Source organism: Leptopilina boulardi, unplaced genomic scaffold (assembly GCF_019393585.1).
Source record: "Leptopilina boulardi isolate dan_hultmark-lab unplaced genomic scaffold, ZJU_Lbou_2.1 LbouV2_325, whole genome shotgun sequence".
NCBI lineage: Eukaryota > Metazoa > Arthropoda > Insecta > Hymenoptera > Figitidae > Leptopilina > Leptopilina boulardi.
Window position 1 is genome coordinate 1,200,886 of NW_026137891.1, and position 14,661 is coordinate 1,215,546.

At 28.5% G+C, this 14,661-nt stretch overlaps 2 protein-coding genes across 2 annotated transcripts; both read left to right on the plus strand.

The window, feature by feature from the left end:
• Positions 1-6,348: 6,348 nt before the first annotated feature.
• Positions 6,349-7,213, plus strand: LOC127284520 (probable salivary secreted peptide). The gene is made up of 2 exons (XM_051309996.1): positions 6,349-6,487; positions 6,732-7,213. The coding sequence occupies exon 2, from the start codon at positions 6,759-6,761 to the stop codon at positions 7,146-7,148; it is 390 nt and encodes a 129-aa protein (XP_051165953.1). The 5' UTR covers positions 6,349-6,487; positions 6,732-6,758; the 3' UTR covers positions 7,149-7,213.
• Positions 7,214-7,631: 418 nt separating this feature from the next.
• Positions 7,632-11,562, plus strand: LOC127284515 (geranylgeranyl transferase type-2 subunit beta). The gene is made up of 6 exons (XM_051309991.1): positions 7,632-8,113; positions 9,946-10,050; positions 10,137-10,493; positions 10,563-10,707; positions 10,781-10,956; positions 11,028-11,562. Exons 1-6 carry the CDS (start codon positions 8,111-8,113, stop codon positions 11,238-11,240), a joined length of 999 nt encoding a protein of 332 aa, XP_051165948.1. The 5' UTR covers positions 7,632-8,110; the 3' UTR covers positions 11,241-11,562.
• The last annotated feature ends 3,099 nt before the right edge of the window (positions 11,563-14,661 follow it).

Here is a 14,661-nt window from a genome sequence, read left to right on the forward strand (position 1 = left end):
AAATTTTCCTGACAATACAACAGTTTAATTATTCATGATCGAATTATTTAATACACAACAATTAGCAATAATAATAAAATTTTGATTCTCTCACTCGGTAGTATTTAATAATATAAGAAGATGATATCGATCATTCCGAGTCAAGGATTAAATAAAAACATTATTCTTTACGTTTCAATGGCACAGCCATCCCCCTTCAGAAACTGAAAGTTTATTACAAAATATAAAAAAAAAATTTTTTATAAAATTTTAACACATTTGTAGAAAAAAAATATTTCTTATAAAAAAATAAAATTAAATGACTAAATTTACCTTTAAAAAAATGAAAAAAAAAACTTTTTTTGAATAAGTAAATTTAAAAGTGATTAAACGTCTCAATTGACACGATTGCTAATAGACACTGATCAATTACAAAGTTGTATGAAGAAGCGTTGAGTGAAATTAGGTTCATTGACCTTATTTCAATAATGTAAATAGAGAAACGTCAAGGTATTATTAGACAGGGATAAAAGTTATGAATATTTTCTGTCATTGAGAAAATGGAAGTAACAATTACTGAGATTTTGAGTGTCATCTTTTTTGTTTATTGCATTTCTTTTGCAGATTAATATGAATCATTTCGGATATCAAGCGTTTGTTTTCATTTAATTCTCTGTCAAGAATTGAAAAGTTATACCAGTCAAAATCATGCTTTTTAGAATCTCTATGAGTAGCAGTGACACCAACTTTTGATTTTTTATTTTCATTAATGTGAACCCCCACCATTCTCTTTGTTTCACCAACATAAGATGCGGTACAATTTTTTGCAATTTAATTTATAAACAACATTAGTTACTTCTGTTTTTTTTGTTTTTGTCCTTACCCTTTCTGATCAAATTATGACTCATAGCATTGTTATTTGTAGGAATCGTTAAAATATTATAATTACTAAGCATTGAAGACGTTTTTTCATATAAATTAGGAACATATACGGTAAAAAGACTTTGGGCGTTCGTTTGTATAAAATATTATTTGCATCGTTTTTTTGAGTATTGGACTTTATAGATCAAGTACGTTTGTTAATGTATTTGTCTATAAAGTCAGTGGGGTATTTATTGCGTAGAAGAACTTTTTTAACGTATTCAATGTTTTTTGAATAAAATTTTTTATTTGAAAGTTTTACTGCTCTGTCAATTAAGTTATAAATAATAGCAATTTTTTGAGTGATAGGATGCTGTGAATCATAATTTATTATTCGTTCAGAAAAAGTAGGTTTTCTATACCAGTCAGTTTTTTTTATACCAAAATTTTTTTATATTTTGTAATAAACTTTCAGTTTCTGAAGAGGATGTCTGTGCCATTGAAACGTAAAGAATAATGTTTTTATTTAATCCTTGACTCGGAATGATCGATATCATCTTCTTATATTATTAATTAGCAATAATGTTGTGAAGAAAGTATCATCAAGGGTGGGAGCAAAAATGAGAGGTGGGGGTAATGATAAGGAGTGGGGATAAGAGTATAAAGAGAGCAGCTCTGGGAGACTAGAGTCATTATCTTTACAGATACGCACGTCGTAGATTTCCAGTGCTTCAAGAGATCCTACAACGAATTTGTCATCAAAAACTATGCTATCATCCCACTTCAATAAAATGCTCATCCATTGTTTCTATTCGAATCAAAATTTGACAATTAAAAATAATTATCATTTTATTGATTGTGATCCTAGTGACATACCTTATGAAGATTTACAATCAAACGAATAATTAATAGATACAACTACAGTTTATGTAAAATTAGAAAAACAAAAATGATTAGTATATAAAATTCAGTCCGAAATGAGTTCGAAAAATCCGTAATTAATACACACAAATTCAATAGTCAGTCCGCATAAAACTCTTAATCAGAAAATAGTCCGAAATATAAGAAAACTGAATGTAACGATGAATTCGGATTTAGTCAGGTGAAAAATTTTAATTAAAAATCTGTTATTAGTCCGCTACGACAATAATTTTGTATATACAAATTCTAGATTATTTCAGACTCATTTCGGATTTGAATGTTCGATCAGATTAAGAACAAATTGTTGCTAATACAAGATTTTTCAAATTCTTAATCTGTTCAGCTAAATGTTATCTAAAAATTTTTATGAGAAAAAATATTATCTCTAAATAAATTGAAGAAATAATTTCAAAAATATTAACTCCTTTTGATGTAAAATAAATTCTTTGTCGTGAACTATATATATATATACTGGACTCTTGAAAGCCCCTCATATTTTCCCACTTGCGGCTTATATTCAACTACAGTGAATTCACTCCCCCAAACAATACACTTAGTCTCTCATTGAAATTTCTAGCTAAATGCAATTTCAAATAATGTATTATTGATAATCATTCAACTAGAGGTTTTATATATCGATTAAAATAATTTATTTCACAGGCAAACATAATATTTTTTCCCATTTATTTTTTTTTTAGTAAATTTATTTTTCGAATAATAATAAATAATTGCAATCTAGTTTGAAAATTTGAAAGTATATGGGCAAATCCACGAAACTTTTAAGAAAAAAAATTTCTTTTTTTAATTTGCAGGCACATTGATGTCACTTTGTATACACGTTTAAGAACATTTTAGCAAATTCATATGCGTGATTCATTTTTAGCTCACGCTGTCAATGTTTAACTCTTTAATGTTAATAAATTACATATAAAATTGGAAAATTCAACTTTTTTATTTTTGATATCGAGAGTGGTTTCTAAAGTATATTTTCGTCCTCTGAACACGATTCTGGCACCAAAATTTGCTAAGCACGTCAGGATTTTGAGAAAAGAGGGGGTAAAGACTCCAAAAAAGTGTTTTGAGCATATTCTTAACTTAATAAAATTTATTTCACTCAAAATCCTTAAGCGGCGTTTTTGTGTTCAAATGTATGAAAACACAGAAAATTAAAAGGCATTAAAATAAGCTGCAACGCTTATTATTTTAATCTAATTTTGATTATTTTAATACAATTTTGCTTATTTTAATACCAAAATGGATTAAAATAATCAAAATTAGATTAAAATAATAAGCATTGCAGCTTATTTTAATACCTTATAATTTTCTGTGAATGTTCCGATCACACCATAGATTGATCTGTTTAAAGCAAAAATGCAGTTGTGCCTTTAAAAAATGTATAAATTTAAATTAAATTACAGAAAATTAAAAGGCATTAAAATAAGCTGCAACGCTTATTATTTTAATCCAATTTTGCTTATTTTAATTCATTTTGGAATTAAAATAAGCAAAATTGGATTAAAATAATAAGCGTTGCAGCTTATTTTAATGCCTTTTAATTTTCTGTGATCACGATTTTTATCATCATCTTTAAATTGTTGCCACAGAAATACAATTAGAGGCACATCATTGAAAAAGGTCTTAAAATTTTTGTTTTTCAACACCTTTTAATAAATGCATTGAACTTTTATTTTTATCCAACGCCGTAATAGATATTTTCATAAGAAGACGTTCAATTGAATTTTTTTAAAAAGTGCTATCACTATACTGTATATAAATGTTCCTTTGTATATAATTTAGCAAAAAAAAATTATACCCAAAGTTTTAATTAAAAATAATTCCGATTTGAGAATCACAAAAGTTAAAAGTTTCATGGATTTGCCCATATATACATATAAATGATTAAAGTAAACCGATATTTGAAAATTGGATAAAATCTGATAGAAGGAAAATTGAGTCGATAAATAATGCAATTATTATACATGCTTCTATCATTTACAGTTGCGGTGGCGGCGGTCTTTTCCCTAAGGACACTTTGTATTCATCGACATGTATAACGTCATCTCTGAAACTCATTTCACACGTGGCAGCAATTTCACCGCTTGTCAAGGGCCAAAGTCTATCGTCTTCGATAAATTGGTTAACAAACTTTATATTTTCCAATTACACGGCCTCAAACGATCTAATTTCACGAATAGGTGAAGGTTGTAGGTCGCGCGTATATATCTGGGTTTATGGTCAAATTGGAAAAGCCGAGATTATTAATGACAAGACATAAAATTTTCTAATTTATCACCAGTTCTGTATACAAAATTACATTTTTTTTTTTTTATTTTTCTACAAGGATTCTCCCCCGTCAATGACAATTCATATAATTTATAAATAAAAAATAATCAGTAATTTTAAAAAAATGAAAAAAAACTATTAGTAAAATTTATAACGAGTAATGGGGATATGATGATCAAATTTCTCAAGATATCCACAACAAAGTTCTTTGTATATTTGAGGAAAGTTTAATTTACCCTTCAAAGGCAAAACTTTGTGTTATATAAGAATTTGATATCAAGAGCTGAAGAAGAGGCCAATGCTCCTTAGAATTGTTGAAGACTTGTCACGTTCTCAATCAAGCAATCTCAGAACTCACTTTTTTTTCTTTGTTATAAGCGATGAGAGTTCAGAAAATAGAAGAAAACAAAAATCCCCCTACAATATTTTTCGCAACCCTAAATCCTCTGGAAATATACTGATAGAATATCTTGATTTGCGATGAGCCATCTGGTTTGTCCACCCAGAGAGTGAGCATATAAGGGAGACAAAGAGAGTGAAAAAAAATAGGGTATATAATAATTTTTCAAAAAGGGACAAAAAAATTATATCTATAGTCAAAAGTAGAGTTTAGAAAAAATATAAAATAATAATACAGAGATTTTATATAAAATAATTGAAAACTAATTAAATAACCAAAAAAAAAATAGATTTTATTTTTAATAATATTTTTACTGAACAAATATATTTGATGGAAATAACAAATTTATGTGAAATTAAAAATGTTTTAAATTCTCTACAAAATTTAATACAAATGTTCCCACCTTTCGGACAAATTTTGAACCTTCTCAATAGAATTGATGGCTATTTCTTGATAAAGTAGACTACAATGATATATATTATACTGTTACAGAATAAAGGATGCACTGAGAAAAATGTTTAGTCAGAGCAACCAAAATTTGGTTGGGCCAACAAAATAATTTTGTTGGTATTTAAGTAACCAAACTATTTGTTTGAGTCAACCAAAAAATTTGGTTGAGTGTTTTTTGTTGGCATAACAAAAATGTTTGGTTTGCTCAACTAAAATTTTTTTGTTAGGTCAACAAAAATGTTTGGTTAGCTCAACCAAATTTTTTTTGTTAGGTCAACAAAAATGTTTGGTTGATCAAATAAACAGTTTTTTTTTGTAAAATTAAAAATTTTATTCTACCTTATCTCTTTTCTTTTTATCTTTTTTATTTATTTCATTATTTATTTATTTTATCAATTTAACATTGAATTTATATTTACTGTTCTATTATAAGCTATGAGCTGAGAGCGAATCAAATTATTTTGTTGTCGCAACCAAATTTTAGTTAGGACAACAAACGATCATTTGGTTTTTTAGACCAAACTATTTTGTTGTGATAACCAAATTATTATGTTGTGGTAACCAAATTTTGGTTGCGGAATTTAAAAATGTTCAACCAAATAATTTTGTTGGCATAACCAAATGTTTGGTTGAGATAACTCTATGACTTTGTTTCAGTCAACCAAAATTTGGTTGCAAGAACCAAAATCGTCTAACCAAACAATTTTATTGCAAACACTAAATTTTTTTTCTCAGTGTGTTCAATTTATTCCACACAGAAAAAAGGGTTTGGTATTGACCACCAAACGTTTGGTTGGTATTTAAGCAACCAAATTTTTTTTTATTGATTCAACAAAATTTTGGTTGTTCCAATCAAACTTTAGTTAGGACAACAAAAATCCTTTTTTTCTAATTTTGGTTGTGTTAAACAAATTTTGATTGAGACAATTAAAATTTTGTTGATTCAACAAAAAAATTTTGGTTGCTTAAATACCAACCAAACGTTTGGTTGTCAATACCAAACCCTTTTTTCAGTGCAAGCAAATCCAAAGCTTTTCCAATAGGTGGCAAATTTTGACCCTTTGATAACAACAAATAACACTCTAACAATTTTTTTATGTTCTGAAAATATTTAACAAACATTAAACATTTTCAGAACGTTATTTGAGAAGACATTAATTTTCTAAGATCGTTTTGTGCCCCTAATGGGCAATAATGAATTTCTTTAAAGTTTGTTAAATATTTTTTTTTTTACTTTTAAACTTTTATTTTTACAACATTAAATATTCTTTAATGAAACCACATAAATATATACGCGAGATTTATTAACACTTGATCGGTTCTTTTCAAGAATAACTTAAAAATTGTTTTCCTTAACTTTCAAAATGGTATTATAATTAATTTTCGATAACAAAATTGACTTATATTTATTTATACCAAAAAACTTCCAGAAATTTTGTTTGATAAGCTTTTATATTAAATACGAGGAAATAAATGATAAATTGAAAAGTTATTACATGATCCATATATTTGCGATAAGATAGATAAGATATTTTTATAAAACTGCAATCAACTAGAACTGAGTCAGTCATAAATTGGTAGAATTTTAGTCAGGTGAGTAAAACATTAAATGATTTAAATTTTACTTTTTACTTTTCAATTAAAACTAATTCAAATAAGTCAAAATTTGTACTAATTCAGATTTAGAGTGTATTACGTAAAACGTTCAAAATGAGTTCACATTTTTCAATATAAAATAAAAAACCACATATTAATAAATATTTAAATAGTTTCTAAAGAATTTTTTTTAAAATCTTTTTTAAATATAAATAACATTGAATTAAATTTTTCATTTCAGAATTGTGAAACTTTTTACCTTTCTAAAATGTTGTCATTAAAATCTGTGATAATATTTACATTTACGATAAGTATTGCACTGGCATGGAATTTAAAGTCACAAGAAACAAATCTAAAAGGCAAAGTTCCTGGACATGACATGATTGTCGGTTCACGTCTTCCTGGTGACAAAGTGATTCATAAGGAAAATATTGTAAAATCTGGAAAATGGTTACGAGTAGTTGAACTCACTAAAACAATAAATACCATTAAAGGAACAAAAATCACTCAAATTATAGCAAAAGATTTAGAAACCGATGGCAATGGTGGTTATGTAAAAGTAACAAATGGAGGTCCATCATTTTCTGATGTCACTATGAAATTCACTAGTCAAAGAAGTTATGGAATTAATTTTTCTCTTGAAATTTACGGTCGATAAAAATCTAATATAATTTGTAAATCAAAAAATTGATTAATAAATTTATATTAAAAAATTTTAATAAATTATTATTTTTAATTAAAAATTATAATAATATATGTACGTTACAGTTCTGCAAGTTGGGTTATCAAATAACAGGGGCATATCCTCTGGTATTTATCATACGGCTCCATCTATCGACGTAAGGTTAAACTAGCTACTACTATACATTTGTTACCTACTATAGGTTTCTAAAATTTCTACAGTATAAACTGCTGGTATTTTTATTAACAGAATTCCTATTAAATCCTCTTATAATTATACAGAATTTAGAAATTTAATTTTATTAAAATATTTCAAATTATTTTTGAATTATATTTTCCCTTCAATTTAAGTTTTAGTAGATTTTGAAATAGATTTTTGTTTTAAAAATTCAAATTCATTGACTGAAAATTCTTTTCTAAATTATTGCGCATGCGTTTTATTCATGTCCGTTAATTTGTCATGAATTATCTGGTTTCATGTCATGTCGTTTTTTGTGTTTCTTAAAAAGTGATTGTCGTGAAAAAAAAAAAAAATTGTAAACATTGTACAACAAAATTATTAATTAACAGTTTTATTCTTTTTAATTAGATTCAATAAAGAAAAGACTGAAATATTTTCTATTGTTTAGTAAAGACATTCTTAATCGCATTATAGAAATAAGATTTTTGATTTTGAGGTTAGAAAATATTTTGACATGTCAAGAAAAAGTTTTTAATTAAATTTAAAAATCGTAACATGGCGGTTCATTGATACTTTTAAAACATTAAAAAAATGACGAAAGACACTGATAACAATTTCTGTTTAGTATTCTTGGACTTTTACTTGAGAAACCGATAAATGAAAAATTAAAAGGTTATAAAAAGAGAAAGAAGAATTTTTTATTAACAATTGTAATTTATAATAATTAGCTGCTGGATTTTTAAATACTTGTTTTCAGAATGGTATGTATTAAATTTTGCTTTACTTAATTATCTGTAACAATTAGTTGAATAATTACAGAAAGAAATTACAATTGAAGGATAAAATAATAAAAGGAGTCAAGTTAAGCCTACAGTTAAATAAATTAAATAATTTCATTAAATTTAATATACATTGACTTTAAATTTAATGAAACTTTATATTAAATTTAGTTCTAGTACTCTCTAAATCTGAATCAGTAGAAATTTTATTTCATTACTTTTCATTTTAAATGAAGTTTCAGTTATTTTTTGAAATTTACTAATATAATTAGTGAATATATAAGCAATAGAAAATAATTTATGTAAATTTGTATAGAACATAACCTTTAAAATTAATTGTTAAATCAGTAGATTTTGCGGCCGCTGCCATATGTTTATATTACTGATTCAATCAGTAATTGATATTTTACTAATTGAATCAGTAAATTTCTACTTAATTATCAGTTGCTCAATTCTCGCTATGTCAATTAGTAGATTTCTACTGATAATCAGTAAAATATTACTGATTCAGGGTAGCGATTATGTATTTTGATTTAACTTTGACGTCAAAGTCATTTTTATTTTGATTTCGTAGTCAAATGTCATTTTTCGTAGTTTTACGTAAAATGATTGTTTTGATTTGTCAAATTGTAATATCCACAATTTATTTAGGAATTTAATTATAAAAAAGTAAAGTAAGTAATTTTAAACAGTTAAAAAAGCGGTATAATTAAGGAATTTTTAAAAGATTAATAATTAGGTTAAAATTATTTAATAAAAAATTATTTCATCTGTCAATGGTAAGTATTTTTTAATGTTGAAACCAGGGATATGTTATAATTGTTTTGAATAATGCCTTACTTTCATTTTTATAAATGTAGTCAGAATAAAATAAACTAAAATATCAAAAACTAAAGAAGAAATTATGTCGTTTAAAAGATAATTCAAAACATAAAAAATTACTTACATTTGACCGATGAAATATTTTTTTCCTAAAATAATTTTAACTTAAATTAGTTTCCTATACTGTTTTGAGCAAATTGACATTTTGTACATAATTTATTGATGTAATTTAAAATAGAAAATGCTCAACATAAATTATTATTAAAAATACCCAATTTTTTGGCATAATGTAATTGCAATTAATTCCTAAACATAAATTCAGTAACGAGACTGTTATTTATATTTGTGTAAATAAAAATTAACGATTAATTTTATTTAAACTGTAATTAATTATATATAAATAGTAATATTTAAATAATTCTTTCAATTTTTCCTCTTAACATATGTGAATGAATAAATAAATAAAATAATATTAATGTTTTAATTATATTTCATAAATTAAAGTTTTTTTAACCTCTTACTTTTACTTAGTTTGTTAAAGTTATAAAAGTTTTTTTTTTTAAATCCTTGTAAAGCTGTCTTGATCTTTTTAAAATTATACTTACTTCACTTTTTCATCATTTAATTCTTAAATAAACTTTTTATTCTTAAATTTTTAATAAAGGGAAAAAAGTAATTATACTTCAAAATTGTGGTTATTACAATTTGACAAATCTAAACAATGATTTTACGTAAAACTATTTAAAATGACATTTGACTACGAAGTCAAAATGAAAATGACTTTGACGTCAAAGGAAAATCAAAATACATAATCGCTACCCAGATTTAGAGAGTATTGTATATTTGCTTCATATTTAACAGTGTACTCACTAAATCTGCATGTGAAATTTCATTTATTCAAATTTAGAGAGCAGGCATTAAGATCTTTGAAAATATTTGTCATAATTAAGGAATGATTAAATTAATCTTAATTATTTTCTACTATAATACAGGCAATCGCAAAGAATGATATTGAATTGCCAGCTGATATTCCACAATTATTACTGGAAAAACATGCAGATTATCTCGTTTCCTATTCAATGAATAAAGATGATTATGTAGGTATATTAATATTTTTAATTCTAAAATTTATTTTCAGTTTCCATATCTGTATTAATTCAGTTCATCTATTTATTTTTTGCAGACATATTGTATGACAGAACATTTGAGAATGTCAGGTATATATTGGGGCTTAACAGCACTAGATCTTATGGATCAATTAGATCGTATAAATAGAGAAGAGGTATTAGAATTTATAGGAAAATGTCAATATGATTGTGGAGGAATTGGTGCTAGTATCAATCATGATCCACATTTATTGTACACATTAAGCGCAATTCAAATACTTTGTATATATGATGCATTGGATGTGATTAATGTTGATAAAGTTGTGAAATATATAAAAGAAAGACAACAACCTGATGGGAGTTTTACAGGTGATATTTGGGGTGAAATTGATGTCAGGTTTTCATTTTGTGCAGTAGCATCATTATCTCTGCTGGTGAGAAATTTTTATTTGTCAAATAGTTCATTTCTTTAAATAAAAGTAATCAAATTTTTTTTTTTACAGGGCAGATTAGACGAAATAGATGTTGAAAAAGCTGTAGAATTTGTAAAAAGTTGTATGAATTTTGATGGTGGATTTGGTTCGAAACCTGGAAGTGAAAGTCATTCGGGACTTATTTATTGTAGTCTTGGACTATTATCAATTACAGGTAAAAAGATTTATAAAAAAAAAATATTCTTTTTTTTAACATTGAATATCATAAGAAATAATTTTTCTGGCAGGTCATTTACATTTGGTGGAGGTTGATAGATTAGGCTGGTGGTTAGCTGAAAGGCAATTAGGATCTGGTGGATTAAATGGAAGACCAGAAAAATTACCAGATGTTTGCTACTCGTGGTGGGTTTTATCATCCCTTTCAATCTTGGGACGATTGCATTGGATAGATAAAGAAAAATTGGTAATTATTATTTTAATATGAAAATTATTTTCAATTTCTTTGATGATTAATTAATAAAATATAATTTACAGTTGAATTTTGTGATGTCGTGTCAAGATTTAGAGACCGGAGGTTTTAGCGATCGACCTGGAGACATGGTGGATCCATTTCACACCTTATTTGGCTTAACAGCTGTATCATTACTGGACACCAAAACTACATTGAAATCAATTAATCCAACATATTGCATGCCACAATATGTTATAGATCGTTTAGGTTTAAAACCATCTCGACTATCAAGATGATTTACCATCCGAGGTTTTTTTCCTCAACAATGGTTTTTAATTTCACCGAAAGATGTCAGCACTTACTCGAGAATTCAATGTGAAAAAAAACAATTTTACACGATTTCTGTAAACTTTCACTTATGTCGCTTCATCTATTTTTTTCCAATCAATCAGTATCGAATTTAGAAATTCATTAAATATCAACAAAATTTTTTTTTATATAACAATATTTTGTAATCAATGATCTAGATTCATATTTCAGAATTTTGCGCAATTTTACTACAATCAGAAATGTGATGTAGATTCTTCTAAAATAAAAGTACTGTTTACACTTGTAAAATGAATTTTTATAAAAAGCCTAGTTAAAAATTAATTTCTCGACATTTAGAATTGGAATAATTTGGATTTGATTTTTATGATTTGAAAAGTATTAACGAGGATGAAATTGGATGCTGTAACAAGTGTGCGGGTATCCTTTGGAAGAAGGTAATTAAAATTATGAAGGAATGTAAAGAAGAGAGGGCTATCTCTTTCTTTTTCTCATTCCCTTTATGGCGCGATAACTCCTTGTGGAGAGGATATGGCGCATGTTCGCGTGTGTACTCGTGCGATGCGCTTTATTCGCTTATGGCTTAAAAGGAGGTTCGGGCTGCAATATGTCAGAGCAAAAGTAGTGGGGAGGGTTTGGACATCGTATTAACGGCCATGACGTACGAGGCACGAAGCACGAGGCGCAATGTGCTTTACGACCTTCCCCTCCCGCGAAGAGAAAAGATTACTCGAGCGTGAAATCAATTACCTTCCTTCCCTTTCTCTCTACCCCTCACCCCACCCCTTTCTCACTATCTTTCCTTTACTCTCACAACAAAATCCCTTCCAAACTGGATTATATGCCCCTCCCTATCATCAGTGGCGTAACTTTTACTGGGCTATTGGGGTGATTAGCAATAATTTTTTTTTGAAACCGCAAAAGAAGATTTATTTATTTCAGATAATTGATTTTTAAAAAATATTGACTACAGTTGTCCTAGTACTATTGTACTAAATTACATATTAGGGCAACACTGATTTTGGTGCGACAAATGTCAAAGCTGTTTTTCGAATCCGTAAGTGGATTCGAAGGGGTCAAAAAAATCTCGAAATGTTTGAGTACATCTATAGCGATGAAACAATAAGTGCTAGAACCTTCATGGTTTCAAATTAAAGCTTAAACTTTCGACTACCTTGACGATAACTTTCCCGACGTGTTGAATTTTGTTGGGCACTTTTTCAATCTGGAAATTGTGATTAACTTCTAATCTAAAGCACGCAGTCGATTTGTCCTCTGCCTTACAGTGTCGTTCGTAATCGAGGCATCGATGTCACCTGACGACCTTTCTTCATCATACACTACTGAAAAAGTCTTGGGCGTTTAGAATTCCCAACGCATGTATGAGAAGCACCAAATAAAGAGATTCTGCACAACTTCATTGTGGGGCTAACTGTTTCCCATCTTGGGTGCTCTGAGTGCCCAAGTCTGATGCTGGAGCATCACCAAATCTTGGTAACAATAACGTGGAACATCTGCTCGCCCAACATTTAGCATAGAGGTTGCTCAAAATCATGCTCCGCAGACACTCCAAAGCAAAGAGCTATACTGTATTTCCACTGTTGGAACTGCTGATCGCTTAAGACTTTTTCAGTGTAGGCAACTCATAAAATATCTATATGTTTGAGACTTAGCCGCAAGGCTCTGTTAGGATTAAAACTCAACGGAGGCTTTCCCTTCTAAAACTCAAAAAGATCAGGGTTAGAGCAGTATGGTTAGGCTATATACTCACAGGACATATGGCCCCCTAAACTATCATCAGCACAAAATAGAGCGGATTTTCACGCCTTCATACCGAAGCATGACTTTAGGTATATATGCCTCTTTGGTAGCCTGACGTCTGGGGTACCAACGCAACTGCAAACCGTCGTCTGCTTTTGTTTATGTTTAGAGCAGACGACGGTTTGCAGTTGCATTGGTACCCCTGACGTCAGGCCACCAAAGAGGTGATGCAGAACAGGAATCTTCGACTCATATTTTATGTCACTGTCCATAGCTGACGCTGCAGTTATACATCAATACTGGGGTCATGCCTTATTTGTAGACCCAGATTGGATTCACAGAAAATTAAAAGGCATTAAAATAAGCTGCAACGTTTATTATTTTAATCCAATTTTGCTTATTTTAATCCATTTTGGTATTAAAATAAGCAAAATTGGATTAAAATAATAAGCGTTGCAGCTTATTTTAATGCCTTTTAATTTTGTGTTCGCAACCTTTTAGTAGAAGAATTACTAGACTTTTGGAATATAGGACAGGACTCTAGACTGGGTTCGAGCTTGCCGGGGTTAGGTGCAATGGGTCTTGCGACTTAAATATACCAACACTCGTACTAGAGGGGACTTCGATATAAGCTCGTTTTTGATTAGATTAGATTCCATCAACTGGATTGGTGACATACTGCGAGTGTCACTCCTCGATGGTTGCGGGTCACAGGACCGCATTTCTGGACTTTTTCAACTCCTCGATAAAACAATCCAATTCGCTGATTTCGAATGTAACCTTTCCATCCACCAACTATGCAGTACCATACCTTTAACCCAATTTGTCGCCATATTGCTAGAGCATAATTGATTGAGTGTCTAATCTAAGGCACATAAGTCCAATTAATGAGAGGAAATTATTTGTTAATGTCCTCATAGATGCCTCTACATTTAAATTCATCTGTTAAGGCCTGAGCAGAATAGAAACGTAACGCGGAATCGTAATCGCAAACGCAACCAGAAGAATGAGTTAGAAAAGGATAGATATATTGTTTGTCCTTCTCTAACTCATTATTCCGGTTGCGTTTGCGGTTATTCGATTCCCGTTACGTTTCTATTCTGCTTTGGCCTTTACATTTTCATTTTGACAGAAATTTCTTAACTTTTCCTAATATAGACATTCTGCCATCCTGATGATAAAAAAATTTGATGCCAGAATTCACTTTGCACTAAATTTCAGGTGGCAGCACGGTAAATATTCCTAGAAATTTCTCTCTATGTATATATAGTTTATGGCGAACTTCCACGAACTAAGAAGATTATTACAACGCAGAAAATTAGAAGGCATTAAAATAAGCTGCAACGCTTATTATTTTAATCCAATTTTGCTTATTTTAATACCAAAATGGATTAAAATAAGCAAAATTGGATTAAAATAATCAGCTTATTTTTAATGCCTCTTTTAATTTTCTGTGAATGTGTCATGATTTTTCAAAATACCGTCAAACCGGAAGCTTGAAACCTAATTTTTCATGACAAAAAATGAAAATATCGAAACATTATTGATTTTTTATTATTCTTTACTGCGTACAATCTCCAAAGATTGGAAAGTATATATAGCCCTTTTATAACTTTCCAAGTAATTTTT

Excerpts from the sequence above, each read along its gene's own strand:
- LOC127284520 (XM_051309996.1), top strand. The coding sequence starts at position 6,759 with ATGTTGTCATTAAAATCTGTGATAATATTTACATTTACGATAAGTATT.
- LOC127284515 (XM_051309991.1), top strand. Across the intron at positions 10,051-10,136 it reads CAATGAATAAAGATGATTAT|ACATATTGTATGACAGAACA; the intron begins GTAGGTATATTA and ends TATTTTTTGCAG. Across the intron at positions 10,494-10,562 it reads TAGCATCATTATCTCTGCTG|GGCAGATTAGACGAAATAGA; the intron begins GTGAGAAATTTT and ends TTTTTTTTACAG.